Source organism: Theropithecus gelada, chromosome 3 (genome assembly GCF_003255815.1).
Source record: "Theropithecus gelada isolate Dixy chromosome 3, Tgel_1.0, whole genome shotgun sequence".
Taxonomy (NCBI): domain Eukaryota; kingdom Metazoa; phylum Chordata; class Mammalia; order Primates; family Cercopithecidae; genus Theropithecus; species Theropithecus gelada.
The window spans coordinates 175,083,538-175,110,853 of NC_037670.1; the positions used below are offsets into that span (position 1 = coordinate 175,083,538).

Here is a 27,316-nt window from a genome sequence, read left to right on the forward strand (position 1 = left end):
TGGGCGACAGAGCGAAAGATCCCGACTGTCCAAAAAAAAAAAAAAAAAAAAAAAAAAAGAATAAGAAGGGGCCGGGCGCGGTGGCTCAAGCCTGTAATCCCAGCACTTTGGGAGGCCGAGACGGGTGGATCACGAGGTCAGGAGATCAAGACCATCCTGGCTAACATGGTGGAACCCCGTCTCTACTAAAAAAAATACAAAAAACTAGCCGGGCGAGGTGGCGGGCGCCTGTAGTCCCAGCTACTCGGGAGGCTGAGGCAGGAGAATGGTGTAAACCCAGGAGGCGGAGCTTGCAGTGAGCTGAGATCTGGCCACTGCACTCCAGCCTGGGCGACAGAGTGAGACTCTGCCTCAAAAAAAAAAAAAAAAGAATAAGAAGGCCGGGCGCGGTGGCTCAAGCCTGTAATTCCAGCACTTTGGGAGGCCGAGACGGGCGGATCATGAGGTCAGGAGATCGAGACCATCCTGGCTAACACGGTGAAACCCCGTCTGTACTAAAAAAATACAAAAACTTAGCCAGGCGAGGTGGCGGGCGCCTGTAGTCCCAGTTACTTGGGAGGCTGAGGCAGGAGAATGGCATAAACCCGGGAGGCAGAGCTTGCAGTGAGCTGAGATCCGGCCACTGCACTCTAGCCTGGGCGACAAAGCGAGACTCCGTCTCAAAAAAAAAAAAAAAAGAATAAGAAAAGGCTGCATGTTTTATTGGTCTGAGGGGCTAAGGAAGGGAAGAGGGGAGCCTGACTTTGCAGTCAAGTTGGGGAAAACTAAGAAAAGGAGGTGAAGAAAGGAAAGGCAGCTGTCTTGGATTTGAGAGTTGGTTTGGAGAGCTTAGAGTAGAAAATTGGGGTTCTCTGAAAGTTCCATTCCGTTTCCATCCTTTTAATTTTGAACTGTGACATTATCTCAAGTCTGGATCCAACTTCTGTGACCCCCTAAAAAGCATCAGGGCTGAATCAGAAGGGAGGACAGCTGTTGAGTCTGGGACTTGGAAGGATAATTTGGGTACCAGGGAGGAGCTGAACTGAGTTCCTTGTTGTCACCTTAACAAGGAGGAGGAGACCCAGGCAGCTGGTCTGGTGGCTTGCCCAACGCCATTCTTGAGGCCCTGAATCATCAGGTTTCCTTCTAAAGCCCATTACTGAGATGCTGACTCAGCCACCAGGTGTCAAGATCTCTAGGGCTTAGGCCCAAGGGCTGATGTTGGGACCAGTACCCCTGAAATGGAGAGACGGACACCGTGCTTCTCAGATTGTTCACTGGAGGCAATCATGGACTCACCCACAAAACTTGAGTCCAGATGTGCCTGCTTTTCTCCTTCTGTGTGGGGTATTGTAGTAGTAGCTCAGGTCTCGCATGCCTTTATACCTGAGCACAAGGCAGAGCTATGAAAACAAGACCCTGTCCTTCTAGAGGTAGCAAAATGGAATCCCATATTGCAGAGGGGCCAGGAAATTCCTATAATCTTTCTGAGACATCTGTCAAGGTGGGTTATGTGGGGTGTTGTCTAGTCTCTCCCCCACCTCACTCACCCAGTGTCACTCAGTATAATGGCTATTCCACCATAGTCACAATAGGACCCCTCCCTATACACCTGGAGCTCCCCAGCTCAACCCCAAACTAATCCTGGGAGACTGTCCTACCTAGTTTCACCCTGAATTCATTCCCATTGACAGCCCCCTACCACCACCCCCAATTCAAGTCGATTTATTATAAAGGGCACTTTTCCTGGCCAAGCATTTGGAAGGGAAGAGGACAGATAAATAAAACAGAGCCAGTACCCAACAAGAAGCGGCAGCCCAGTGGGGAGACAGATACGCAAACAAATAATTACAGAGAAGAAATGAGTGGTGCAAACTCTGGTAAGAGCCTGAGGCAAGTCATTCTGACCCGGGTGAGGAAGGCATCTGCGAGGCAGAGATCTGAGGCCGCGCCTTGATAAGTTACAAGACCTCCATACCAGTAGTTCTCAATAGCTGAGGCGTAGGACAAGAGTGTCAGAATCACCGGGGACGTGACAGATGTCCCAGCAGTTCTGACGCGCCTAGGAGAGCGGAGTGGGTGGCAGGGTATTATGTACGTGTTTTGAAAAAACTCCCAGTCGATTTTTGTTCATTCCTCCCCCAAAGCCCGTTCTACACGCCCTCGAGATGACGGGACATCTAGAGATCCTCGAGCCTTGGGAAAATGGCCCGAGGTCGGCGGCTGACGCGTTACCATGGATACTCCATAGCGTGGAGGGCTGGACGGCGCACACCCTTTAGACGTCACTCGGAGCCCACTGGCGCACCGAGCAAAAGGCAGGCCCACTTCCTACTCGGCTCCGCCCAGAGCAGGGGGTCGGGCGGGTAGGCGAATCTCTCCAATCACAGTTCCGAAAAGAGGAGGTTGACAACGTACCTTCCAGTCACAGCTTGAAACGAGATTGATGTGTCTTTTCACCAATCACCGCCAAGGCGCGAGGGGCTTGTCGGGATGGGGGCGGCAGCCAACATGGAGCCCGCAATGGGATAAGGGTGAAAGTGCTATTGCCGGCTGCTCCTGTTTTCGCGCCCCAGCATGCTGGTGCATTTATTTCGGGTCGGGATTCGGGGTGGCCCATTCCCAGGCAGGCCGCTAGTGCCCCTCCGCTTCCAGACATTCTCAGCTGTCAGGTAAAAAGGGAAAAACCTACTCAGCGCGGGCCATTGACCGGCCGGCAGGGCAGTGTCGGGCCCGCCGGGAGATGGAGTCCGCGGGCTCGCGCGAGGCTTGCTGGGAGCTGTAGGCCAGGCCTGCCGGGGTGGAATGTCACTCCGCCGGTATTGGTCTCAGTTATTTATAGTGACACTCCAGGCGCCAGCAGAAGGTGCCGGCGTCTGCATCGGCGTGTCAGCCAGAAGGAGGGAACGCTCCGGGTCTGTGACCACGCCCAGTCCGCACTCTCGACCAGGGGTCGGCTTTCCTGGACCCCTAGTTGATTGGGCGATTTGGAGGAAAATTCTTATTAGTATCAAGAGACATTTAAGGTAGTGGTGCTCCCAGGATTCAAAGTGAGTCGAAGAAGAGCTAGAGATGTTCAGCAGGGATAAAGAGCCAATCTAATAGGCCGGGCACGGTGGCTTACGCCTGTAATCCCAGCACTTTGGGAGGCCAGGAGTTTGAGATCAGCCTGGCCAACATGGCAAAACCCCGTCTCTACCAAAAAATACAAAAAATTGCCGTGATTAGTGGCACGCGCCTGTAATTCCAGCTACTTGGAAGGCTGAGGCAGGAGAATCGCTTCAACCTGGGAGGCGGAGGTTTCAGTGAGTCGAGGTCACGACCACTGCACTCCACCCTGGGTGATAGATAGTGAGACTCTGTCTCAAAAAAAAAAAAAAAAAAAAGAGTCAGTCTAATAACTTGTACGTGTGTGTTTTTGGAGAAACGCTCTACACAGGTTGGTCGAGAGAGAGACAGACAGATAGACAGGTGGGAAACAAACAAGGACCCTGAAACTACAACTGGAATGTAAATGCTTTATGAGAAGGGACTGATTCCTTTTTTTTTTGTTTTGAGAGAGTCTCGCTCTGTCACCCAGGCTGGACTGCAGTGGCGTGATCTCAGCTAACTGCAACCTCTACCTCCTGGGTTTGAGCAATTCTCATGCCTCAGCCACCCAACTAGCTGGAATTACAGACGTGCACCACACCCAGCTAATTTTTGTATTTTTAGTAGAGACGGAGTTTCGTCATGTTGGTGGCCAGGCTGGTCTTGAACTCCTGACCTCAGGTGATCTGCCTGCCTCGGCTTCCCAAAGTGCTGGGATTACAGGCGTGAGCCACCTCACCTGGCTGTCCTTTCTAATCCTACAACGAATTACTTGGGGGCCAAACATAGAAGATTCCCAAGGGCAGGTGGATATGGAGTTGTGTCATTTGGAAAGCCCATCTGACTGATGGAGGACAAGAGCTGGATCGAGCTGGAGCTGGAAGTCCTGGTGCTGGGAAGTAATCCATATGCTCTTGGCAATGACCAAGCCTTTCTTAGAGTGTTAGTTTGGAGACAATGCAAGAAGCTGGAAAAAGACCATGCTAAATTATTATTATTATTAAGGCTGGAGTGCAGTGGCCGGATCTCAGCTCAATGCAAGCTCCGCCTTCTGGGTTCACGCCATTCTCCTGCCTCAGCCTCCCGAGTAGCTGGGACTACAGGCGCCCGCCACCTCGCCCGGCTAGTTTTTTGTATTTTTTTAGTAGAGACGGGGTTTCACCGTGTTAGCCAGGATGGTCTCGATCTCCTGACCTCGTGATCCGCCCGTCTCGGCCTCCCAAAGTGCCGGGATTACAGGCTTGAGCCACCGCGCCCGGCCGCATCTCTATCTTTATGCTAGAAACAAGAACACAGTGGAAAACAGGACATAAAAACCTGGCACATTGGAATGGGGTGGGAGAAGGCCTCATGTAGGCAAAAGGCATAGCAAGGGAAGGATGAGGTGAAGACTGCAATTAGAAGGGTCTAGGGATGTGAAAGGCCATGATGGTAAAGAGAAAAGCTCACACTATTACTTTTTTAAAGCCTTTCCCCATCAGTAACCTCATCTAGATCTTCTAGATCTCACCCTCTTCTCCTGGCTGGATAACTTCTGCTTCCTACAACCAGTCCTGTCTGCCTCCAGCCCACACCCCTGTGCTATGATCTTTTTTTTTTTTTCAAGACAGAGTAGTCTCCGTTGCCCAGGCTGGCATACGGTAGCACGATCTTGGCTCACTGCAACCTCCTCCTCCCAGGTTCAAGTGATTCTCTGCCTCAGCCTCCCAAGTAGCTGGGACCGCAGGCACACACCACCACACCCGGCTAATTTTTAGTAGAGACACGGTTTCAGCATGTTGATCTTGAACTCCTGGCCTCAAATGATCCACCCACCTCAGCCTACCAAAGTGTTGGGATTACAGGCATGAGACACTGCACCTGGCCATGCTGTGATCTTTAAAATGCAAACCTGATCTTGTTACACCTCAGCCTAAGAATCACCACGACCCTTATTGCCCCCCAAGTCCAGGAGCTTTATAAGAACTAGAAAACTGCCCCTCCCCCCAAGTCTCATGTCTCTTCTCTCTTCTTGTAGGCCAGGCTTCAGCCATACAATTCCTGAAACTTCTCTCCCATCGTTTCTCACTGCAGACACTCACACTTACTTTCCCTGTGCCTAGAGCTCTCCCCTTTATAGCGCACCCCCACCTGTGCCTGGCCTCCTGTTCCCCCTCAGGCCTCACCTAGAAGGCCTTTCCTGACTCCCTCTGAGGAGAAGGAGGAGCAGGACTTCAAGCTGTTTTGTGCCTCTGATGGCCAGTTAACTGTGAGTCTCCTGCACTCAAGCATGACTACTGTGAGGGGAGTTACTTCAGCTGTCATGTTCATCTCCATCCTCTCCATCACCCAAGCAGAGCACCTGCACACAGTAGGTTCAAAATGTCTAGAATAGGCCAGGTGCAGTGACCCATGCCTGTAATCCCAGCACTTTGGGAGGCTGAGGTGGGTGGATCACAAGGTCAGGAGTTCAAGACCAGCCTTGCCAATATAGCAAAACCCCGTCTCTACTAAAAATACAAAAATTAGCTGGGTGTGGTGGCACGTACCTGTAGTACCAGCTGCTCAGGAGGCTGAGGCAGAAGAATCTTTTGTACCCGGGAGGCAGAGGTTGCAGTGAGCTGAGATTATGCCACTTCACTCCAGCCGGGGTGACAGAGCGAGACTCTTTCTCAAAAAAAATAAATAAATTTTTTTAAAAATGTCTAGAATAGTGGAATCAATGTTAGCATTTTATAGATGCGGCAGCTGAAGGAAAGAGAAGGTAATTGGCCTATTCAAGATGACAAGATAAGTTATTAGAATTTTAATTTTTCTCTGTTTGCTCCTTCAGCTGTAGAGAAGGAGTGTGTGTCCATGGTGCCCCAGGCCGGGGAGGGGAGGTGGGGTAACGGGCCTGGGACATCGGAAGACACGGCACACTGGCAGAGTAGAGACAGTCTGGGTGCTGGAGTCAGACTGCAGACTCGGTTCCCTGCTCGTCCCGGTTCTGCAGCCTGGGGACAAATTATTTCAGCTCTCTTAGCTCCACATGATTTTTTTCATCTGTCAAGTGAGAATAATGGCACCTCCCTCCCAGGTTGGTGAGGATCAAGGGAAGTGGCCCATTAGCTCCGGGAGGTGGAGCCATGTCTGCCCTGGTGGCTGCTGTGAGCAAGTCCCGTGCCGGGCACAGGAGCAACTCTCTTTCCTCACCTCTGCACCATAGTCCCTTAAACCCCCGGCCCCTTCCTGTCCAGGCAGTGTGTGGTCATCTAATGTGCCATCCAGTTCTTCAGTCTGTCATTCTGTCAGAGCCTGGAGTCGAGGCTGCGAGGACCCTGGCTGGCTGGCTGTGGCCTGAGAGGCGCCCAGGGGAATAAGACAAAAGACTTGATTTTTTGCTCAGCGTCTCATTCCTCTGTGACTTTGCCCATGGACATCTGTCTTAGAAACTGAAGTTGCTTCAGAAGAGCCCTGGGAAGGGCAGGGGTGAGGGCCTGAAGGAAGAAGAAGTGCTGCTTCCAGAGGGCTCAGCCAGAGCCCCGTGGGTATGCTGGTCAGTTGGAGGGCAGTTGGAGCCTTGAGCCATCCATGCTTCTTTCTCCTTACAGGTACTCTGATGGCCACCGCAGCTCCACCCTCCTCCGGGCCGTGGCCCACCTGCGGTCCCAGCTCTGGGCCCACCTCCCTCGCGCCCCTCTAGCTCCCAGACAGAGCCCCTCTGCCTGGTGCTGGGTTGGGGGAGCCCTGCTAGGCCCCGTGGTACTGAGTAAGTGTCCCCGCCTCTACTTTGTGGCCCTCTGTGAGGCAGAAGAGGCCCCTCCTGCCAGCTCCACACCCCGTGTCGTGGGGTCTCGCTTTAACTGGAAGCTCTTCTGGCAGTTTCTGCGCCCCCACCTGCTGGCCCTGGGGGTAGCCATCGTGGTGAGGCTTTCCCCACTTCTCCATCCTGGGGACAGGGCAGGACCCAGAGGTACAAAGGGATGGCATTCCTGCCTCGCTGCCTCTCAGGGGAGAGCTCACTGCTCTAGCCAGGGTGCCAGGGGTGCCAGGGGCATCAACACTGGGTGGCTGGGTGCGCAGAGGTCTGTGGGGGCTGGAAGCCAGGGTTTGAACCTGAGAGGCACTGATGTAGGTCCAAATGACCAGCCACGACCTGGACAAGAGCAGGGCTCAGTAGTGGGAGAGGAAGGGCCAAGATCTGGCTGGGGTTGGGGAGGAGTGTGGCACCCCCACTCAAAACATTTGTACCCTCTGCCTCCCCATTCCAGCTGGCCTTGGGTGCGGCACTAGTGAATGTACAGATCCCCCTGCTCCTGGGCCAGCTGGTAGAGATTGTGGCCAAGTACACGAGGGACCACGTGGGGAGTTTCATGACTGAGTCCCGGAAACTCAGCACCCACCTGCTTATCCTCTATGGTGTCCAGGTACAGCTGGGAGTGGGGCTGGGGGCCGCCGAGGAGCCACCCAAGGCATCCCTGAGTGCACTGGGCTCTTTCGCAGGGACTGCTGACCTTCGGGTACCTGGTGCTGCTGTCCCACATTGGCGAGCGCATGGCTGTGGACATGCGGAGGGCCCTCTTCAGCTCCCTGCTCCGGTACTGCCAGCCGCAGGGTGCAGAGTTGGGGTGACTGATGGTCCGAGGGGGCCTGGGGGTGGGGCCTCATCCTGAAGTAATGTGTCCCTCTTCTTCCCTGCTTGTTGGTCCATGTCCCATGCCAGACAAGACATCGCCTTCTTTGATGCCAATAAGACAGGGCAGCTGGTGAGCCGCTTGACGACTGACGTGCAGGAGTTTAAGTCATCCTTCAAGCTCGTCATCTCCCAGGTCAGTGGCCCAGTGGCCCCTCCACATCCACACACACACTTTCCCACGTGGACTCGCCAGGCCAGCCCTGCCTGCCCCAGCCCTGATGTTGGGCTGACAGGCGCACCCTGACTCGAGAAGCCCACTGCCTGGTGAGGCCGTGGGTGAGGGACCATGGAAGTTCATGGAAGGAAAGTGTAGAGGCAGTGTCCAAGGTCAATACAGGCTGCTTCTCCACTGCTCTGAAACCGAATCTTCCCTGGAAAGCCTTCCCAAGCACTCAGACAAGAGCCTTTCCTGGCAAGAGCAAAATCACTTTGCCTACCTTGTCCCCAGAGTGCCTGGATTGCTGACAAGCATTGAGCATGCACAGAGGGTCTGCTTTGTGCTCGGCCCTCCCAGGACTCACTCCTCTTCCCGTTGCTCCATGGCGAAGGCACGCACAGTCTGGACGTTGCCCAGGGCCTCGTCTGCTACGCCCATTACCTACCTAACACCAATGCTGTCCCCTTATCCTCCCCCACTGACTCTGTGGCTGCGGGATTGTGCCACACACTGGCCTAGGCGGTCACTGGTGTACCGCCATGTGGTTCTCTTTGTTCAGTTCCTAGAACAGAAAGAGAAGCAAGCTGGGATTTGTCTAGGGGAAGGACACCACAGTTCATAGCATTCTCACTCGGCCCCTTGAGGCCTGCTGCTCACACCCAAACTGGCCAAGTTAGGTAGGGTTATGTACCGTGACCGGTGGACTGCCACTGGGCCTCCCAGGGGCCAAGACCTGGGGCCTTGGCCTTGGGAGTGCAGAGCTGCAGCCAGCTGACCCTTGGAAAAATCCTTCCTGTCATGGTGCGGACGCTGTAGCCTCCCGCCTTCCCTCCCCCTCCCTAGGGGCTGCGAAGCTGCACCCAGGTGGCAGGCTGCCTGGTGTCCCTGTCCATGCTGTCTACACGCCTCACGCTGATGCTGATGGTGGCCACGCCAGCCCTGATGGGAGTGGGCACCCTGATGGGCTCCGGCCTCCGCAAATTGTCTCGCCAGTGTCAGGAGCAGGTACCGGCATTCCTGACCATCCTCCTCACTCTCCCCACACCGTTTCTCTTTCCACTCCCTGGAACTCCTCCCTCTCCCCAACTTGGACTCCTTGTCCCGTTTCCTGAACTCCTGGCAGGTTGCCAGGGCAATGGGCGTAGCAGATGAGGCCCTGGGCAACGTCCGGACTGTGCGTGCCTTCGCCATGGAGCAACGGGAAGAGGAGTGAGTCCTGGGAGGGCCAAGCACAAAGCAGAGATGCCCCCCACACCCTGCCCACCCTTCGTGCCAGCCCAGCTGCCTCCTGAGTGCACTGGCCTCTGTCACCAGGCGCTACGGGGCAGAGCTGGAAGCATGCCGCTGCCGGGCAGAGGAGCTGGGCCGGGGCATCGCCTTGTTCCAAGGGCTTTCCAACATCGCCTTCAACTGTGAGTGAGCCAGTTGGGGATTGGAGGGGCACTTGTGGGCTGGGGAGGAGCTGGGAGCAGCCAAGGCAGGCAAAGGCCCGCCCTCCATCTGCTGGCTGCCTGCATTCGCCTCGGGCCAGCTGCTAACTCTTGCAGGTAAAGGGAGGGTGCCGATGTCCCAACCCAGCTATGGGGTCTCATGCGGAACGCACAGGGCCACCCTCAAGGAGGCCATGGAGGCGTGCCCACCCCGACTTGCTCTTCCGAGGAGGAAGCCAGGGCTGGGATCAGCCATGTGCCTCACCTGACTCTCGCAGCCAGCACTGGCAGAGCAGGCCCAGCGCTGTTTCCTCTGCTCCTACTTCGTCCTCCCTCACTGTACCCTCTCCTGCAGGTATGGTCTTGGGTACCCTGTTTATTGGGGGCTCCCTTGTGGCCGGACAGCAGCTGACAGGGGGAGACCTCATGTCCTTCCTGGTGGCCTCCCAGACAGTACAAAGGTAAGTGGGGGCCATTCCCATCGCTACAGATCCCCCTGCCACCCTCCAGAGCCCTGCTGGGTCAGGGGACACAGGTGCAGCCTTCTCTGGGGGCTGACTGCTGTGCGGCCCCAGGCCTGCCCAGCTCCCCCAGGGGTGCATAGGGTCGGGGAGAGAGAGCCCCTCAGGGCCCATAACAACCCTCCCGGCCGGGGCAGTGGCGCTGCAGCAGGCAGGTGCTTGTCATCTTCAGCCTTCCAAAGGACCCAGAAGTTTCCTTGACAGGTTTTTAAAAATTTGTTTTAGCTATGGTAAAGTACACGTAACATAAAATGCAGCATTTTAACCATTTTGAAGTGTGCGGCTCATTGGCAGTGGGTGCACTCACATTGCTGTGTGGCTGGCACCGCCGTCCGTCTCCAGAACTCTTATCTGGCAGAGCGGAGTGAATCCCCTGGCACCCACCATTGCGCTTTCTGTCCTTATGATTTGACAACTCTAGAGACGTCCTATAAGTGGAGTCAGACTGTGTCCTTTTGTGACAGAGTTTTGTCACTCCACATTGTGTCCTCAGCTTCCTCCATGTTGCAGCCTGTCCGAATTCTCTCCCGCTGCAGGCTGTGACATTCTGTGCATGGAAGGACCATCCTTGACAGGCTTTGTGAGCTGCCCTTCCCTATGCCTGCCACTTCCAGGGATGACAAATTGACCCCTGTCCCCACACACCCCACCCTTATAGCTTATTGCTTTGCGTTGGTCCGAAACCACCCGCTTAGCTGAGCCTCTGGGGTGACCAGAGCCAATCACCAGACAGCTCAAGGCGGGCCTCCCCATTCCGATCTCTTTCCAAGCTAAACAAAAGCAGTTCTACATAAATATGGTAAATAATGAGATAGTAAATATGCCGCAACAGATCATCAAAGGGTGAAGACCTGTCTCCACCAACCGTGCATCACCTCTGCCGCCCCCTCCCTCCCCAACAAGCCCCCTGCTCTTCCTCCCGGGCCCCCACCCCATTCTGTGAGGCATGTGTCCTCCCCCTGCTGCATGGTGCACCCCTGCGTGGGTGTCCACCGGATCGGAAGCCCTCCCTGCGGGGCGTACTGTCCCAGGAAGGGGGAGGCGGATGGAGACAGGCTCCCATTTTCAGCCCCAAACCTGACCTTCCACAGAGATGTTCCTCCCATTTCCGCAGATGCACGGACACCCTCGTGGGCCCCATTTCTGCTCGATGCTCTCTCATCTGAACACGTTCAGACCCTTTCTGGTCCTGGGCTCAGGCCTCCTGGGCAGCCTCGTCCCTCCTCCAGCCCAGGGGGCTATTCCCTCGTGGCTTTGGAATTCAGGTGTTCTCCCTGTGACAGAGATGGGGCCTGGCGGAGGCTGCTTCCACCACTGCCTGCCCTGCTCAGTGCTGACCCACTTCCCTTGACCAGAGCTTTGGCCTCACCGAACAGGACAGTCGTTTTAGTCCTGAGGACCCATAAGACGCCTAGTGGCGGCCGGGCACGGTGGCTCACACCTGTAATCCCAGCACTTTGGGAGGCCAGGGTGGGCAGATCATGAAGTTAAGAGATCAAGACCATCCTGGCCAACATGGTGAAATCCCGTCTCTACTAAAAATACAAAATTTAGCTGGGCGTGGTGATGCACGCCTGTAGTCCCAGCTACTCGGGAGGCTGAGGCAGGAGAATCGCTTGAACCTGGGAGGCAGAAGTTGCAGTGAGCTGAGATTGCGCCACTGCACTCCAGCCTGGCAACAGAGCAAGACTCCGTCTCAAAAAAAAAAAACAAGAAAAGCCCAGTGGCTCCCTTGATAAAATCACCCCTTAGCCCTCTGTGGTGGGCAATGGTGGGACAGTCTCCCTGTAGGGAGGGTGGCTGTACTGTCCAGCCCCAACCCTCCCGCTTCGGGGCCCCCACTTCCCCTTTAGGGCCTGAGACTCTGACTTTTTTTTTTTTTTTTGAAACGGAGTCTCACTCTGTCACCCAGGCTGGAGTGTAGTGGTGCGATTTTGGGTCACTGCAAGCTCCGCCCCCCGGGTTCACGCCATTCTCCTGCCTCAGCCTCCAGAGTAGCTGGGACTACAGGCGCCCGCCACCATGCCCGGCTAATTTTTTCTTGTATTTTTAGTAGAGACGGGGTTTCACTATGTTAGCCAGGATGGTCTTGATCTCCTGACCTCGTGATCCGCCCGCCTTGGCCTCCCAAAGTGCTGGGATTACAGGCGTGAGCCACTGTGCCCGGCTGAGACTCTGACTTTATCTCTCACCGTACTGCTTGGCCATCCCGCAATTTTATGACACACACAAGAACCCCCAGGGGCTTGTGCTGTTTCGCTGGCTGCTCCCACAGCCACAGGCCCTAGACCCATCCTCTTGGGGGTCCTTCTAGCCCTGGCTATGTGGAGATTCTTCCCCACCCACCTTGGGGGAATTGGGTTTGTTGCATAAAGCAGCTGGTGTGTTTCCCACTGGGTCCTGCCAGCTAAGCCAAGGGCCCATGCATTGGCACTGGGGTCTAGCAGAGAGAGGGGAGCAGGATGGCCCAGCCTGCCTCAGGCAGCCTAACCTATGAGCCCGTCCTCAGCACTCCTGATGGAGATGGGGAGGCGCCTAGACAGACAGCAAGCGGGGTCCAGCCGCCTCATCAGAATCAGGGCCAGGCTTCACCTGGGAACAGGCCCGTAGCCCACAGCCCATGGCCCCTGAGAGCAGGGTCATCACACTCCAGTGAGTCATGTGCATTTTGAATTTCAGTTGCTGCCCAGCCCCTTTGCCAGGTGGAGAATGTTCCCCTGCTCATCAACAGATAGCTGACTGGGCTGGTTCCTTCCTGCCTGGAGCCTCCCCGCTCCCTTTAGCAAGTGCTGACTGCGCTGAGTCCACTGGGACCTTTTCCTTTTGGGTTTTGAGGCTCCTCCCACTCACCCCCCACCCCAGTGCTGGAAGAAGTGAGTCTGCAGCTGAAGGGTTGCTGGGGAGTCAGTCTTTCCTCTTCTTAAGGAGGGGACCAGGCATACACACACTGTCACGGGTCAGCCAGGCCAGTCAGGGACCAGTGACTCACCTTCCTCCCCAGCCTCCTGGCAGCCAGCCAGCCCTACCCCAGCCCTGCCGGGGCAAAGGAGGCCACCCACTGTCTAGACAGATAACACCGTGGGTATACTCACCTGCAGGGCAAGCTCATGAGAAAAGTTTTTTTCAGGGAATTTTGTTTTGGGTTCTCCCGAGAGTTCCCCTGTGACCCAGTGTCTTCTGTTTTCTTCTTTCTCCAAAAAGATGTAACATCACTTTTTCCACCTAAATGTCAGCCGAAGTCGTTGCTTCCCCAAGCGTCTGCAGTGTTAGATCTGCTCTCCCCTTGTGAGCCACGCACCCTTGATCTGTGTTCACGGTGGCGGCCTCCGCATCCTCAGGGCACAGCAGGGAGTTTGTGGGTCAGCTGGACTCCCTTCCTCATGGGCTGATATCACCCCTACATGTGTGCACAGGCCTCACCCTGCAGACCACAGGCCAGGGCAGTGGAGGATACCCACAGAGGCCTGTGCCTTCACTTCCATTTCCTCCTGGAGCACCCCCTCCTGGGGCTTGGGCTGGGCTAAGGGACAGCTGTCATCCTCATCCGGCCAAGGAGGGAGCCAGGGCTCAGCGATCTGGTGTTGCTGCGTCCCAGGGCTCCACACCCCCATGGTGCAGGAGCAGTCTGCGTTTGGCCACAGGCCACCTGCTTCCTTGCTCCCCCACCCCACCATGGCTTCCTTCCCCTCCTCTCTGGCTCTTCTTGTTCCCATCTATTCCAACCCTCTCTCCTTCTGCTGCCAGGTCCATGGCCAACCTCTCTGTCCTGTTTGGTCAGGTGAGTGGCCAGTAGGGTGGAGGGCCTGGAGTGTGGAGTTTGTGCCATGTGTGTGCCACTGTGGGAGTTGCCTGTTGACTGGGTGTGGGCGGGCAGAGGAGCTGGGGAGACCCCAGCCCAGAGCCACGGCCACTCCCTGGAGATGCTGTGGTCACCCCCACTCCTGCCTCTCTGCGGACTTTGGATCCCCTCCCACAGGTGGTCCGGGGGCTGAGTGCAGGCGCCCGGGTCTTTGAGTACATGGCCCTGAGCCCCTGCATCCCACTGTCTGGGGGCTGCTGCATCCCCAAAGAGCACCTGCGTGGCTCTGTCACGTTTCAGAACGTCTGCTTCAGGTCAGCACGGGTGAGCAGGTGTGGGGATGGGTCCCTGGGCTGAGGATGAGGCGAGAGGATTCGGGGGTGGAGGTCTGGCTTAATGGCCCCCATAAACAGGCCTTCTCAGAGGGCTACAGGGAGACTTCAGGAGGGACCCGGGCAACAAGGGCTGGGAGCCTGGTCTGACTGGGGGTCTCTCGGCTCCTCCCAGCTACCCCTGCCGCCCCGGCTTCGAGGTGCTGAAAGACTTCACCCTGACGCTGCCCCCTGGCAAGATCGTGGCCCTCGTGGGCCAGTCTGGGGGAGGTAAGGGGAGCCCACCACCTTCTCCTCACCCTCTGACTCTTCTCTAGCAGTCACTCAGAGCAAGGCTGGGAGCAGTGAGCCCTGCCCCCCCGGTGGGGTTCCTTCCTCCACTGCCACAAGGGGCCTTCTTTCCTGGGACAATCCCCAGAATCCCTGGCCTCCCGCCCTCTCAACCCAATTCCCCAGGAAAGACCACCGTGGCTTCCCTGCTGGAGCGCTTCTACGACCCCACGGCAGGCGTGGTGATGCTGGATGGGCGGGACCTGCGCACCCTTGACCCCTCCTGGCTCCGGGGCCAGGTTGTCGGCTTCATCAGCCAGGTGCGGGGCCACATGGGCAGCCCTTGGCTCCCACTGCCCGTCCTCCCCTGGGCCCTGCCCCTCTTAGTCCTCAGGTGCGTTTTCTTTTCTTTCCAACCTCATCACCCTTGCTGCTCTCAGGAGACTCCTGGCCTTCTTCACATGTCCTCGGCTGTTGTCTGGATGAGGCATCCCTGTCCCGGCAGCAGCCACAGCTCTGCCTGGTCTCCCAGAGCAGGGACGCTTTGTCCCCATTTACAACAGTCTACACAGATGGGGAATCCGTGGGATTCTCGAAAATCCCATAGCATCCAGGTCTAGAGAAGCCCGTGGTGGAGCTGCTGAGCCCACAGCTGTTCTCCCTCTGCTTGAGGTGGCACTGCCCAGCGAGGGTCCACCCTTCCCTTCGAGGGCCGTGAATGAAGAGGGCATGCCTGCTGTCCCGCAGGGAGAGTGCCCGTGCAGAAGAAAGGCAAATGCAAGCTCCCAGTTCCCAGCACCCCGCCCTGCCAGCTCCTCCCACTCCTGCTCCTGAGGAGGGTTCTGGGTCCTTGGTAGGAGGTCAACCTGTCCTTCCCTTTGGGGGCCACTCTGCGTCCTCACTTCACCTCTGACTTTGAACGTCTCGTTCTTCAGGAGATCCTAATCTAATCCACCAAATGGAATGTCCCAATGTACATGGTAGCCCCTCAGGTTTCTGGGGCAAAGAGAATGTTTCTGTGGACTCTGTCTCCATAACCCCTCACCCACAGGAGCCCGTCCTGTTTGGGACGACCATCATGGAAAACATCCGCTTTGGGAAGCTGGCAGCTTCCGATGAAGAGGTGTACGCAGCCGCCCGGGAAGCCAATGCTCACGAGTTCATCACCAGCTTCCCCGAGGGCTACAACACCATCGTTGGTAGGTGCTTGGGTCTGCCGGGAACCAGGTGGTCAGGCATTGGGACACAGGATTCCGCAGGAGCAGTGAGCAGCCCAGCGGGACTGAGGGCAGCAGGGACAGCTGGGGAGAAAGACAGCTGTGTCAGGGAAGACCAGAACCACAGCCAAAGGGGACAGAGTTGTTCTGTGGGGACAGGGGAGTCCAGGCCAATGTGGTTTAGCACCAGCAGACCAAGCAGCCTGCAGAGACAGGACGGGCTCCAGGAGGAACTGGAGAATGCGACAGGGGGCATGTGACAGGCCCCTGGCCAGGGACATAGTGATGCATGGTATTTGGAGTCCTCACGGAGTCTAAAAAGTCGCCACTTCCCCAGACTGAACAGAAGAAACGGGGGTTGCCTCCTCTCCACCGTCCATCCCCCTCTGGCTCCTGTTTCCTTCCTGAGCTTCTCATCTCTAAAGTCGTTTCTCCTCATTAGAATCGGGGTGACTGGATGGGCCCCAGGAGAGGGCTCTGGTGGTTCTGAACTAGGAACACGCAGCCTGGCACTGCAGGGCGTGCACCTTGCAGCTTGATGTGTGGAGCTCCCAGGTCTTTTTCCAGCCTTCGGGGCCATGTTTCTCGGCCAGTGTCTTGGCTCTGTTGCACAGTGTTTCAGCACTTCTCAGGATGCAAGGATACCTGAGCTTCTCAACTCTGGTCAGTCTGAGTCCAGCCTTCTGAGCTGTGGGGTCAGTGTCTCCAGCCCAGCCATCGTATTCTAGATGGCTCCTCCAGCCATGTGCATATACTGTCCAGATGCCAGCTGTCCTCACTGGGTGTTCTCCCACATCTCTCTTGGATGGCACTTTCCTTGTGTCTCTGATCCTAGTACTTTCTGCTCATTTGGGCCTTCTTGGGGCTGCGTCCTTACTGACCTGTCACCCTGCTGTCACCTTGAGGTTCTTTTTGGCTCCCAGGCTGCCACTTACGCTGTCCTCTGTGGGCTTCGAATCCCACTTCCCTGGAGTCACTGGACCCCAGAGCCCATGTTTGGGTGCTGGATGTTCCCCACAGCCACAGAGACCCGGGAGGCTGGGAAGGTGGCTTGGAGCTGCAGGCACAGGGCAGGGTGTGGGTCATCCTGGCCTGAGGCACTGCCATGGCTGGGGAGGGGCATTTGGCAACTCCCTTGGAGTGCACCAAGCCCTGCTGGCAGGTGTCATGCCACCCTCAGAGGCAGGGCAAGTGTGCACAGTGACTGAGGGACCCAGAGGTGGGATAAGCCAGTGCAGGGGCAACCCAGCAGTAGCAGGAGTGTACACAGTGCGGAGTGGGGGGTCAGAGGCAGGAGGAGTGTGCACAGTGCGGGGTGGGGGGTCAGAGGCAGGAGGAGGGTACACAGTGTGGGGTGGGGGGTCAGAGACATGACTAGGGTGCATAATGCGGGGTGGAAGGTCAGAGGCAGGACAAGCGTGCACAGTGCGGGGTGAGGGAGTCAGAGGCAGGACAAGTGTGCACAGTGCGGGGTGAGGGAGTCAGAGGCAGGACAAGCGTGCACAGTGCGGGGTGGGAGTCAGAGGAAGGAGGGTGCACAGTGCTAAGGGGGGCACTTAGAGGATCTTGATGGGAGTTCAGGAAGGACCCTGTGCCCCTTTGTGGGCCACCCTCAAGTGCACAGCTTCAGGCTCCTGCTCTGTCCCTCCCTTCCCAGGTGAACGGGGCACTACCCTCTCTGGGGGCCAGAAGCAGCGCCTGGCCATTGCCCGAGCCCTTATCAAGCAGCCCACAGTGCTGATACTGGATGAAGCCACCAGCGCGCTGGACGCAGAGTCTGAGCGGGTTGTGCAGGAGGCCCTGGACCGGGCCAGTGCAGGCCGCACGGTGCTGGTAATTGCCCACCGGCTCAGCACCGTCCGTGGGGCCCACTGCATCATCGTCATGGCCGATGGCCGTGTCTGGGAGGTTAGTCGTCCTGGGGGCGTGGATCAGTGGGTTGAGGATGGCTTCATCACGAACAGTGGCACAATGCTGCAATGAGTTACAGGAAGGTGTGGCCTGGCCCCAGGGCCTTCGGGGCTGTATTCTGGAAGCAGCATCCCATGTAGAGTCAGGAGTTCCTGCATTCAGCCAAGCCCTGGCCTCTCAGGCCCTCAGTTTCTTCCTCTGTCCCCTGGGATAGTATAGTTTCACCATCAGCTCCCAGGATCAAAAGGAAAAGTACTAGCTGGGTGCCTGTAATCCCAGCATTTTGGGAGGCCAAAGCAGAAGGATCTCTTGAGGCCATCCTGGGCAACACAGTGAGACCCTGTCTCTACAGAATACCCAATAAAAAATTAGCTGGATGTGATGGCATGCACCTGTACTCCCAGCTACTCTGGAGGCTAAGGCGGGAGGATTACTTGACCCCAGAGGTTGAGGCTGCAGTGAACAATGATTGTGCAATTGCACTCCAGCCTGGCATCAGAATGAGACGCTGTCTTAAAAAAACAAAAAGGAAACATACTCAGAAAGAGTATGGTGCTGTGAGCGAGGAACAGGGCTGGCTGCCCAGGGTATCAGTTGCAGAAGAAGCAGTGCCAAGGAACCTGTGCAGGGAGTCAGAAGTAGGACCCCAGAGGCTGTGTGGCATTGGTTCATAGCCGCTCATTCAAGCCAAGGCTGAGGGGCTTGTGCAGGGAGATGGATCCTGAATTGGAGCCTTGGGCTCTGTAAGCGGGACAGGGAATCATGTTCTTCCAAAATTCAGCTAAGTAGGGAAGTGGCAGTAACTGATGCAGCATGCCAGTGGCGGTTCCTTTCAGATTGAGCATTGGTTTCAGAGTGGCCTACGTGACCGTGGGCCCAATGGCTCCAATGGCTGATAGAGAGGTTTAGCCCTCGGAACATTCTGAAGCCTGCACGCCTTGGAGCAACCATTCGCCCCTCCCTCCCATCTTCCAGGCTGGCACCCATGAAGAGCTCCTGAAGAAAGGCGGGCTGTACGCCGAGCTTATCCGGAGGCAGGCCCTGGATGCCCCGAGGACGGTGGCCCCACCGCCCAAAAAGCCGGAAGGCCCCAGGAGCCAGCAGCACAAGTCCTGAGAAGGGCCCCCGAGGTGTGGTCACTGCCAAGCATCAGTGCTAGGGCTGGGGCTCAGCCTGCCGGGAGCTTACTGGAGACTGAGCCCCCGGGAGGGCCAGCATGTGGAGAGTCGCTGCGGCTGCTCCTGCTCACAATAAAGCCGGGGCCGAGCGGCTGGCAGGGGAGGCCAATCCCTCCCTCCCCTCCCTAGTCCTGCCGGCTGCCTCCCTCCCACCAGAGTCTGCCAGAGTCATTGGGCTGCAATGGGCAGAGGCAGAGTTCCCCACTCTGTTCTCCCTTTGCCCAGACCCCTCCAGACCTCAGAGACATTCTGGCCAGTGTCCCTGCCCCACCCAGCAGCCTCAAGTTGGCCAGGCCCAGGGAGTTTTTAAAAATCAGGGTCTGGAAGTGGGCCTGGGAATTCAAACCTAAGGCTCTTCCCACACCCTTGCTAGGACTTCACTTCTCTAGACTGGGGACTGACTCCCTCTCCTGTGTCCCCACTGCCTCACTGGACCATGGGAGAAGGAGCCTATCAGCTGGCTCACCCCGGAAGTCCCTGTCTTCCAAACAGCCTCCCTCCCTTCTCCCTGCACAGTGAACACAGTCCCTATTTCTAGATTCACCCCCACCCCTAAGGGACACAGGCCTCACAGGGCCCAACACTTGGGTCAGGGTAGGAGGGACGGGGCCACAGTGGCCAGTTCCCACGAGAGGCGCCAGCCTGCCTGGCTGTCTTCCACCGACCCTGCCCTGTGTGCCTGGAGTCTTTCACCCACTGAGATCGTGGACCAGCCTCCATCTACACCAAGAACACCCAGCTCTGAAGGAGATGGGAGGGGCCGATGCCCACCTGAAGCTCTCAGCTTCCTGCCCACAATGCTGACAAGTACAGAACTAAATGGAGCAACTACTGCAGAATCCAGTACAGAATTGGTCCAGGAGGGCGCGGCTGTGGACAGGCCAGCGCCCCCTGCAAGTTCTGGGAGGCGCATCTTGAAAGGGGAAGGCAGACATCCCGAGTGACGGGCGCCTGTGGCCCCGAGGCTATGGATGGGGGGCTACGCTTCAGCTGGCTTCTGAGGGGCCTGGAAAGGCACAGAAGTAGGGCCTTGGCTGAACTGGCACCCAGCAGGACCTTGTGTCTCTGCACTGCTGCAGATGCACCAGCCCTCCCCACCTTGGTGCCACTGTCACTTCCTACTGGGATCCTTCCCCCCATCCAGTGACACCCAGGCTGTGGGACTACACGGGGCCCTGCTCCCCTGGGCAGGAGAAGAGGTGGTGCCTGCGGTGCACCTTCACAGCCAGCCAAGTGTACGAGATATATCCTGTGTAAAGAAGGATGGTACCCTCTTTCAGGGGTGTGGTACAGTGGGCTGATGGAGCAGCTGGTGCTGCTGGGAGGCCATCCTGGAAGAGGCAGCAGTGGCTCAAGTTTGTGTGCAGGAGCCAGAGTGGGACCCACAGGCTCTTGTGGGTATGGTTTAGAACTAGATGGTGCTTTGGGGACAAGCCATCCAAAAACCCCAGGCCCACATCCACCCTGATTTGATATCCCACTTCCTGACAGATCAGAGGCTATGTCTCTAGGCAGTGGAGGCTCAGGAGCAGAGCCTGGGGCTGGTTCACAGCTAAACCTCTCCTTAGGGCAGCCCAGAGTAGGGCCTTAGCTTCTGGCGAGTCCACAAGCCCTGCCGGGGCCCTGCTTGTTGGCCTGACCCCTCCCTCATCAGGCAACCAGCCAAGGCGATTTCTGCTTCACCCGCTCAGTCACCAGCCTCAGGCTGCCCAAGATGCCTCTGACACCAGATTTATATCTTCTGGATGGCTTCTCCAAATGCAGCCCTTTACCCGCCCCCTAGAGAAGCAGCGAAACCTCACAGCTAGTCCAGCTGGAAGAGCTAGATTGCAAGAGCCATGCCGTCTTCCTAATGTCGCCTCGGCCTTAGCTCCACAGTGGAGAGCGGGAGCCTAGCTGTGCTTGATGGTGAATGCCTGTTTTGAGAGTGTGAGTGGGATCATCTACAGTACAATACTTGCAAAGCACAGCACTGTGGCTCTGGGGAACTGGTACGCCTGTGCTGTAACCATGGTACTCAGTCCTTCCAAAGTGTTTATTAATCAAGCACCTGTCATGTGCCATTGAGCCCACGATGGGGAATGAGGACCGTCCCTTCCCCCATGAAGCTTGTGTCCTGTTGGGAGGACAGACAGGTGGCCCAGCAGTTGCAGCATGGTGTGTGCACACATTTGGTTGGTGGAACCATGTTTCTACCACTCATGGTCAAAAAAAGCCCACCAAAGTCAGCCTGGCGACCTCAGGTGCTTTTTTGGGCAAAGATAGAACAAAAATAAATTTTAGTAAATTAATGGAGATGAGCCGGCTTTCCCACAGGTCTACAAGGAATGTCACCTCACTCCCAGATACATGGGGGCAGATGACCATTTAGCCAAATGCAGAGTGTGACACTGATGAGGACTGCCTGGCTCTCCTCCCCAGGTCCAGGGCTTCCTCCCGGAACCTCAGGTGTTCCTGGGCTGGCCCCTGTGGCCCTGAGCTGGGCAGCACCTCATCTCCAGGACCATGGATCAGCACGGTGTCCTCATCCCACTTCAGGTCAGCTGGCACTAGCTTGCACTACGTAACACGGCCTCCTGGAGGTCTCTGCCCACCCTCTGGGAGCCTGCCCCCACCCCCAACCCGTTACCTTCTCCCTTGGATCATTGGAAGCATCTTAGGTCAGAAAATATGCTGGCTCTGCCCTCTGCAGGCTCGCTGTCTCACACCATGGACACAGTGACTCTAGAAAAGCCCCATGCAAAGCAGGCCTGCTCCCACATTACTGGTGGAAGTGCACAATGGCATGTCTCCTGTGGGGGAAATTCAGTGTCATCTATCAGATTACCAACCCAGCGGTCTCTTGGCCCAGCAGTCATCCTGGGAGTTCACATCTGTGTGATGATACGGCAACATTGTTTGTAATGGAAAGACTGGAGACCCCCAGTGCATCAGTGGGGCAGTCATTCAATAAACTGGTGTGTGCACATACTGGGTGGTATGCAGCCCTTTGGAAAAATGAAGGTTTTCCAGGTCCTGGATATAGCAGTGTAAAATGAGAAATCACAGAATACCCATGTTGTACCCGGGAGGGTGGCAGGTGGGCATCCGTGGTACCCAGGACGGTGGCAGGTGGGGCACCCATGTTCTACGTGGGGTGGCAGGTGAGCCCATAACCATTGTAGAGGCCAACATCCTCAACAGGAGGGCCTAAGTGTGGGGAGGTAGGCTCTGACTCCCTAGGGAGAGAGGGACACTTAGGAAACAGATGGGCCCTGGAAGTGGGATGTGAAGAGTGCCCTGGCCATCCAGTGTAGGCTGAGATGGTGGGGGCACAGAAAGAAGAGATTCGCTGATGCCAACCTTCCAACCACTTCCAAGTTTGGCCAAGAGCCAGCTCTGGTCTTTGGGAAGGAACAGATGATCCTGGGTGAAGCTAGAGGGAAGGCCGGAGAGGCAAAAGGAGGGAGGAGCTAGGCCAGGGGTCAGTGACCGACCCTCGGGGCCGGGCCTCCAAGGCACCTCTAGGCTCAATTTACCCCTGGACTTCCCTCGAGCTTTCCCTGGGATCACTGTGATTTCCTCCTGGCAGCTCTCGTCTTGGACAGCCATGCCCCCCTCCATGCTGCACTAATGGCTCAACCTGGGGCCCTAGGGACCTCCCCTACCCCCCCAGACTGCTCTGCCGGCCCCCTTTCCTCCCTCACTGCTGAAACCCAATCCTCTGCAGCAGCGCCGGCTCAGCACCACCTCAGCACCGCTCCGCAGCCCCTGCCTGCCAGAGTCAGCTGTGCCCCACCTGGTCTGCTGCGGAGTCCCCAGCCCAGTGTCTAGCCCAGTGGAGCCACCGCCTGTTCCTCGGGAAGGTTGAGTGGGACCTGACCGGCCAGGTTACCTCCTCCAATCCTGTCAGGCTAGTGCCTCCCTGCCTCCCAACCTTGGCTCTCTCCCACCCTCTCCTTTCTTCTCCTTGCCTGGCCCCCTGAATCCTATCTTAGCCCCCTCAGCCCCCTGACTGACCCTCTCTTGCTCCTTCCAAGCCTCTGTAGCTGGCCCCCCTCCTGGGTTCTGGCCATGAAGCCCACCTCAGGCCCAGAGGAGGCCCGGCGGTCGGCCTCCGACATCCGCGTGTTTGCCAGCAACTGCTCGATGCATGGGCTGGGCCACGTCTTCGGGCCAGGCAGCCTGAGCCTGCGCCGGGGGATGTGGGCAGCAGCCGTGGTCCTGTCAGTGGCCACCTTCCTCTACCAGGTGGCTGAGAGAGTGCGCTACTACAGGGAATTCCACCACCAGACTGCCCTGGATGAGCGAGAAAGCCACCGGCTCGTCTTCCCGGCCGTTACCCTGTGCAACATCAACCCGCTGCGCCGCTCGCGCCTAACGCCCAACGACCTGCACTGGGCTGGGTCTGCGCTGCTGGGCCTGGATCCCGCAGAGCACCCCACCTTCCTGCGCGCCCTGGGCCGGCCCCCCGCACCGCCCGGCTTCATGCCCAGTCCCACCTTTGACATGGCGCAACTCTATGCCCGTGCTGGGCACTCCCTGGACGACATGCTGCTGGACTGTCGCTTCCGTGGCGAACCTTGTGGGCCTGAGAACTTCACCACGGTGAGCTGACCTCCCTACCTGTCCTGCCAGGGACCCAGAGAGCCGAGCCGTCCCTGCCCAGCACCCACAATCCCCTAGCCAGTGTAGACTCCCCCAAAGCCAGGGGACTTCTTCCTTCCTACCAGCCATGGACTCCCCACCCCCCAATGCCACTCCGTGCAGCCCAGGAAGCTGTCCTCCTTGGGGCTGTCTCTGTTTCCCAGCCCGGGGGGAGCATGTGAGGCCACACTGACCCTGGCTGGCCCTAGGCCTGAGGTCTGGCCCATGGTGGCCCTGCTACTGGGGCTGGAGGTCCTCCCTGGTGGGACCATTCTGGGGCAGAAGATCCCTGTCTCTGCCAGGAGGGGGTCTCGCTTTCCCTCTACCTTTTCAACATACTGCCAGCCCTGGAGGACAGCCACAGGGGCCCGTTTCCTTTCCCCCAGTCTCCAGAGAAACACGGAAAACCTGGAGGCTGTGCCCTGGGCTTTGGTGGGGACTGGCGGGGAGGAGGCGTTGGGTCGATGGGCTCCCAAGAGCATCCTGCAACATGTGCCCACGTGGAGCGTGGGGCTGGGGGCATTGAGATGTGGGCTTCAGTGTTCAAAGCAGAGACGCAAACATACCATGAGGTGGGGAGAGGTCCCATGACCATGTGCTTGCCTGGGGGAGATGGCCATCACCCCGTCTGCCCGCCCCAGATCTTCACACGGATGGGAAAGTGCTACACATTTAACTCTGGTGCCGATGGGGCAGAGCTGCTCACCACTACTAGGGGTGGCATGGGCAATGGGCTGGACATCATGCTGGACGTGCAGCAGGAGGAATATCTACCTGTGTGGAGGGACAACGGTAGGGAGCACATGAATGAGGCTGGGGGAGGGCATGGATGGGGTGCAAAAGGCTAGGGGAAGGAGAGGAGGAGAGGAGGCGTCAGGGTGTTCCCCCAGAACCTGCGAAAGGGGCTGGGCTGGTTCATCCCTGTCCTGGGGAGAGGGGGCTGCAGTGAGAGGTCTTGTCTGGTTGGGCAGGAGACCTGACCACAGGGTCTCAGGCCTCATAGGTCCGTCTCCGACAGAGGAGACCCCCTTTGAGGTGGGGATCCGAGTGCAGATCCACAGCCAGGAGGAGCCGCCCATCATCGACCAGCTGGGCTTGGGGGTGTCCCCGGGCTACCAGACCTTTGTTTCTTGTCAGCAGCAGCAGGTACCCTCCCATGTGCCTCTACACCCATTATGCAAGCCCACACCACCACGGGCCCTAAACCCTCAGCTCCTCAGACCTGTCCAGGGGCCTCTCCCCAGCTGACCTCTCACGCTCTCTGGGAAGTCTCCTTAACCCTGTCCCCCCACAGCTGAGCTTCCTGCCACCGCCTTGGGGCGACTGCAGTTCAGCATCTCTGAACCCCAACTATGAGCCAGAGCCCTCTGATCCCCTGAGCTCCCCCAGCCCCAGCCTTCCCTATACCCTAATGGGGTGTCGCCTGGCCTGCGAAACCCGCTACGTGGCTCGGAAGTGCGGCTGCCGAATGATGTACATGCCAGGTGAGGGGCTGGGGTCTTCGTCCCATGGTGGGCAGGGCCCAGAGAGCTGGGGCTGCTCCTGAAGCCATCTCCCCCGCACCCGCAGGCGACGCGCCAGTGTGCAGCCCCCAGCAGTACAAGAACTGTGCCCACCCGGCCATAGGTAAGGGCAAGGCTCCCCCACCTCCCGTCCACCCCGCTCCGCCCAGCTGGCGGCTGACGCGGCCCGGTGGCCCGCAGATGCCATGCTTCGCAAGGACTCATGCGCCTGCCCCAACCCGTGCGCCAGCACGCGCTACGCCAAGGAGCTCTCCATGGTGCGGATCCCGAGCCGCGCCGCCGCGCGCTTCCTGGCCCGGAAGCTCAACCGCAGCGAGGCCTACATCGCGTGAGCTGTGCGGGGCGGGCGGGCTCCTCCGAGCCGGGGGCTCCCGACGGGGCGGAGCGGGGCAAGCCGGAGCTCTCGTGCGCACAGCCCGGGCGGAGGCAGCCTCCGCAGCCTCACTGGCTCTGGGGCTCCGTGCTGGTTGCTTAACCTTTCTGCCCCCCGGGGGATGCTGACGCCCCCTCCCAGGGACCTTTTTTTCCTTTCCTTTTTTAATCTTTACTTTTAAAAAATGGAGACGGCGGGGGATGGGGGGAGGGGGTCTCGCTATATTGCCCAGGCTGGTCTCAAACTCCTGGCCTCAAGATCCTCCCTCCTCATCCTCCCAAAGTGCTGGGAGTACAGGTGTAAGCCACCGTGCCTGGCCCCTCCCAGGATTCTTGAAAGGAGTGGGAGAACCCACAGCTGCTTCTTGCCAGCAGTGGGCACCAGGCGGTGGCCAATACACATTTGAGGCCTTTCTTGTCCTCAGGGAGAACGTGCTGGCCCTGGACATCTTCTTCGAGGCCCTCAACTATGAGACCGTGGAACAGAAGAAGGCCTATGAGATGTCGGAGCTGCTTGGTGTGTGTGCAGGGCCCCCAGGGCTGGGGAGGTGTGGGCAGGCAGGTGGCTGTGAGTTGAAGGGTGACCCTGTCTCCACAGGCGACATTGGGGGCCAGATGGGGCTGTTCATCGGGGCCAGCCTGCTCACCATCCTCGAGATCCTAGACTACCTCTGTGAGGTGGGCCAGGGCCCCCACTGCAGGGGGTGGGAGGTGGGAATCAGGGCCCCTAGGATGAGGGGGAAGGTGTACACTGCCACCTCCCATCCTGCTTGCCTCCAGGTGTTCCGAGACAAGGTCCTGGGATATTTCTGGAACCGAAGGCACTCCCAAAGGCATTCCAGCACCAATCTGGTAACAGCCCCTCTTCTGGAGCCCCTGCCAGCTCCAAGGGTTCTAGGCCCCACCCCTGAAGCCTAGAACACCATCCCACCCCAGCTGAGGAGAAACAGGCAGGAGGGTGTGCAGTGACCTTGACTGGTCCCTGGGAGGAGGACCACTCCCCACCTCTGACCCTCTCCTCCTCCCACAGCTTCAGGAAGGGCTGGGCAGCCATCGAACCCAAGTTCCCCACCTCAGCCTGGGCCCCAGGTAACACATAGTGGCCCCCTAAAATCAAGGGAGGGCAGGGACAGGCGCAGGGCAGTGGGTGTGCTGGTTCCCACCCAGCCCTCTGCTCTGTTCCAAAGACCTCCCACCCCTCCTTGTGCTGTCACCAAGACTCTCTCCGCCTCCCACCGCACCTGCTACCTTGTCACACGGCTCTAGGCCTGCTGTCTGTGTCCTCGGAGCCCCACCCTGACATCCTGGACATGCCTAGCCTGCACGTAGCTTTTCCATCTTCACCCCAAATAAAGTCCTAATGCATCAGCCTCAGGTGTTTCTCTTACAGGGCAGAGACTAGCCAAGCCAAGGTCAGCCCAACTCAGGCATCAGAAGTCCTCTGCCAGCCATCATCCAGCTGGAGGTGGCTTCTGAAATGTGGAGCTGGGCCCATGAACCCCCATGAATCTCTAGGGAAGAATGGTAGCAAGAGGTTATCAGTCCTTTGCAGCTCAGTGTGAGTGAGTTTAGCCGACTGACATCTTAGAGAGAAGGGAGGACAGGTATCTTCCAAGTCCAGGCTTAGGTGTGAGCGCAGAATCACAGTCAGCAATAAAGGTATAACTGGAAGAGAGCTCTGCCCAGAGCCCAGCAAGAAGAGGCAGCGAGAAGACAGGGAGTGACTCCACTTTCAAGAACACCTGTGTCCTGCCTTATATCCTGACTCCTTTCCCACATTTGGGACCAAGTGTGGCACACAGCCTGTCTCCATACCAACAAGTTCTGTCTCCCCAGCCTCCCCACAAGAGCTAAAGGCCTAAGGCTTGAGACGGTGGGGGTGGGGGTGGGGGTGAGGGTTGGAGGAGCTCTCCCTTCCCCTTCCTGCCAATAAGGACACACCAGGCCCCAGCCATAGGCCCGACTTCCCTCTCTTTCACTGTACCCCAAACATTGGGAAACTGACAAATAGGGAGTGGGAAGGGGTGTTCCTGATGGAACCATATCTTTCAGGCTCTCCTGTGTCAGCCTGCAGGCCTGGGTATGAGGGGATGATGAGGGAAGGGACAAGAGGATCCACCTGAGATATGGAGAACCACAAGGACAGGCCCAGCCCTTTCCTCCCCACCCTGGCAGGGAGCCCATTCTTGCTCTTAGATACTGGCCCCCTCACTCCAAGGGACCATGTCAGGCCCTCCTGGGCAGAGGGAGGGAA

At 57.7% G+C, this 27,316-nt stretch overlaps 2 protein-coding genes across 6 annotated transcripts; both read left to right on the plus strand.

Moving 5' to 3' along the window:
• The first annotated feature begins 2,464 nt into the window (after window positions 1-2,464).
• On the plus strand, window positions 2,465-18,696 carry ABCB8 (ATP binding cassette subfamily B member 8). Of its 3 annotated transcripts, none has more exons than XM_025379656.1 (16): window positions 2,465-2,651; window positions 6,642-6,954; window positions 7,302-7,457; window positions 7,534-7,628; window positions 7,754-7,859; window positions 8,727-8,888; window positions 9,007-9,092; window positions 9,198-9,295; window positions 9,669-9,774; window positions 13,579-13,612; window positions 13,811-13,947; window positions 14,141-14,235; window positions 14,422-14,555; window positions 15,287-15,434; window positions 17,110-17,360; window positions 18,339-18,696. In XM_025379656.1, exons 1-16 carry the CDS (start codon window positions 2,557-2,559, stop codon window positions 18,477-18,479), a joined length of 2,157 nt encoding a protein of 718 aa, XP_025235441.1. In that variant the 5' UTR covers window positions 2,465-2,556; the 3' UTR covers window positions 18,480-18,696. The 3 variants fall into 3 exon arrangements, with proteins under 3 accessions (XP_025235441.1, XP_025235442.1, XP_025235443.1); XM_025379657.1 differs by having other exon boundaries at window positions 17,110-17,285; window positions 18,339-18,693; XM_025379658.1 differs by lacking the exon at window positions 6,642-6,954 and having other exon boundaries at window positions 2,486-2,651.
• A 3,328-nt stretch (window positions 18,697-22,024) lies between these two features.
• Window positions 22,025-26,432, plus strand: ASIC3 (acid sensing ion channel subunit 3). Of its 3 annotated transcripts, none has more exons than XM_025378132.1 (11): window positions 22,025-23,128; window positions 23,809-23,959; window positions 24,186-24,313; window positions 24,462-24,651; window positions 24,737-24,793; window positions 24,871-25,018; window positions 25,488-25,579; window positions 25,661-25,740; window positions 25,843-25,914; window positions 26,093-26,151; window positions 26,230-26,432. In XM_025378132.1, exons 1-11 carry the CDS (start codon window positions 22,595-22,597, stop codon window positions 26,360-26,362), a joined length of 1,644 nt encoding a protein of 547 aa, XP_025233917.1. In that variant the 5' UTR covers window positions 22,025-22,594; the 3' UTR covers window positions 26,363-26,432. The 3 variants fall into 3 exon arrangements, with proteins under 3 accessions (XP_025233917.1, XP_025233919.1, XP_025233918.1); XM_025378134.1 differs by having other exon boundaries at window positions 26,250-26,430; XM_025378133.1 differs by lacking the exon at window positions 26,093-26,151 and having other exon boundaries at window positions 26,250-26,432.
• Window positions 26,433-27,316: the final 884 nt, after the last annotated feature.

What these genes read in the sequence shown, in the direction of transcription:
- ABCB8 (XM_025379656.1), top strand. Translation starts at nt 2,557, where the DNA reads ATGCTGGTGCATTTATTTCGGGTCGGGATTCGGGGTGGCCCATTCCCA. An exon ending in TCAAGCTCGTCATCTCCCAG is followed by an intron (nt 7,860 to 8,726) that starts GTCAGTGGCCCA and finishes CCCCCTCCCTAG; the next exon opens with GGGCTGCGAAGCTGCACCCA. An exon ending in GGGCTACAACACCATCGTTG is followed by an intron (nt 15,435 to 17,109) that starts GTAGGTGCTTGG and finishes CTCCCTTCCCAG; the next exon opens with GTGAACGGGGCACTACCCTC.
- ASIC3 (XM_025378132.1), top strand. Translation starts at nt 22,595, where the DNA reads ATGAAGCCCACCTCAGGCCCAGAGGAGGCCCGGCGGTCGGCCTCCGAC. An exon ending in CGCAGCGAGGCCTACATCGC is followed by an intron (nt 25,019 to 25,487) that starts GTGAGCTGTGCG and finishes TCTTGTCCTCAG; the next exon opens with GGAGAACGTGCTGGCCCTGG. An exon ending in TCCTAGACTACCTCTGTGAG is followed by an intron (nt 25,741 to 25,842) that starts GTGGGCCAGGGC and finishes GCTTGCCTCCAG; the next exon opens with GTGTTCCGAGACAAGGTCCT.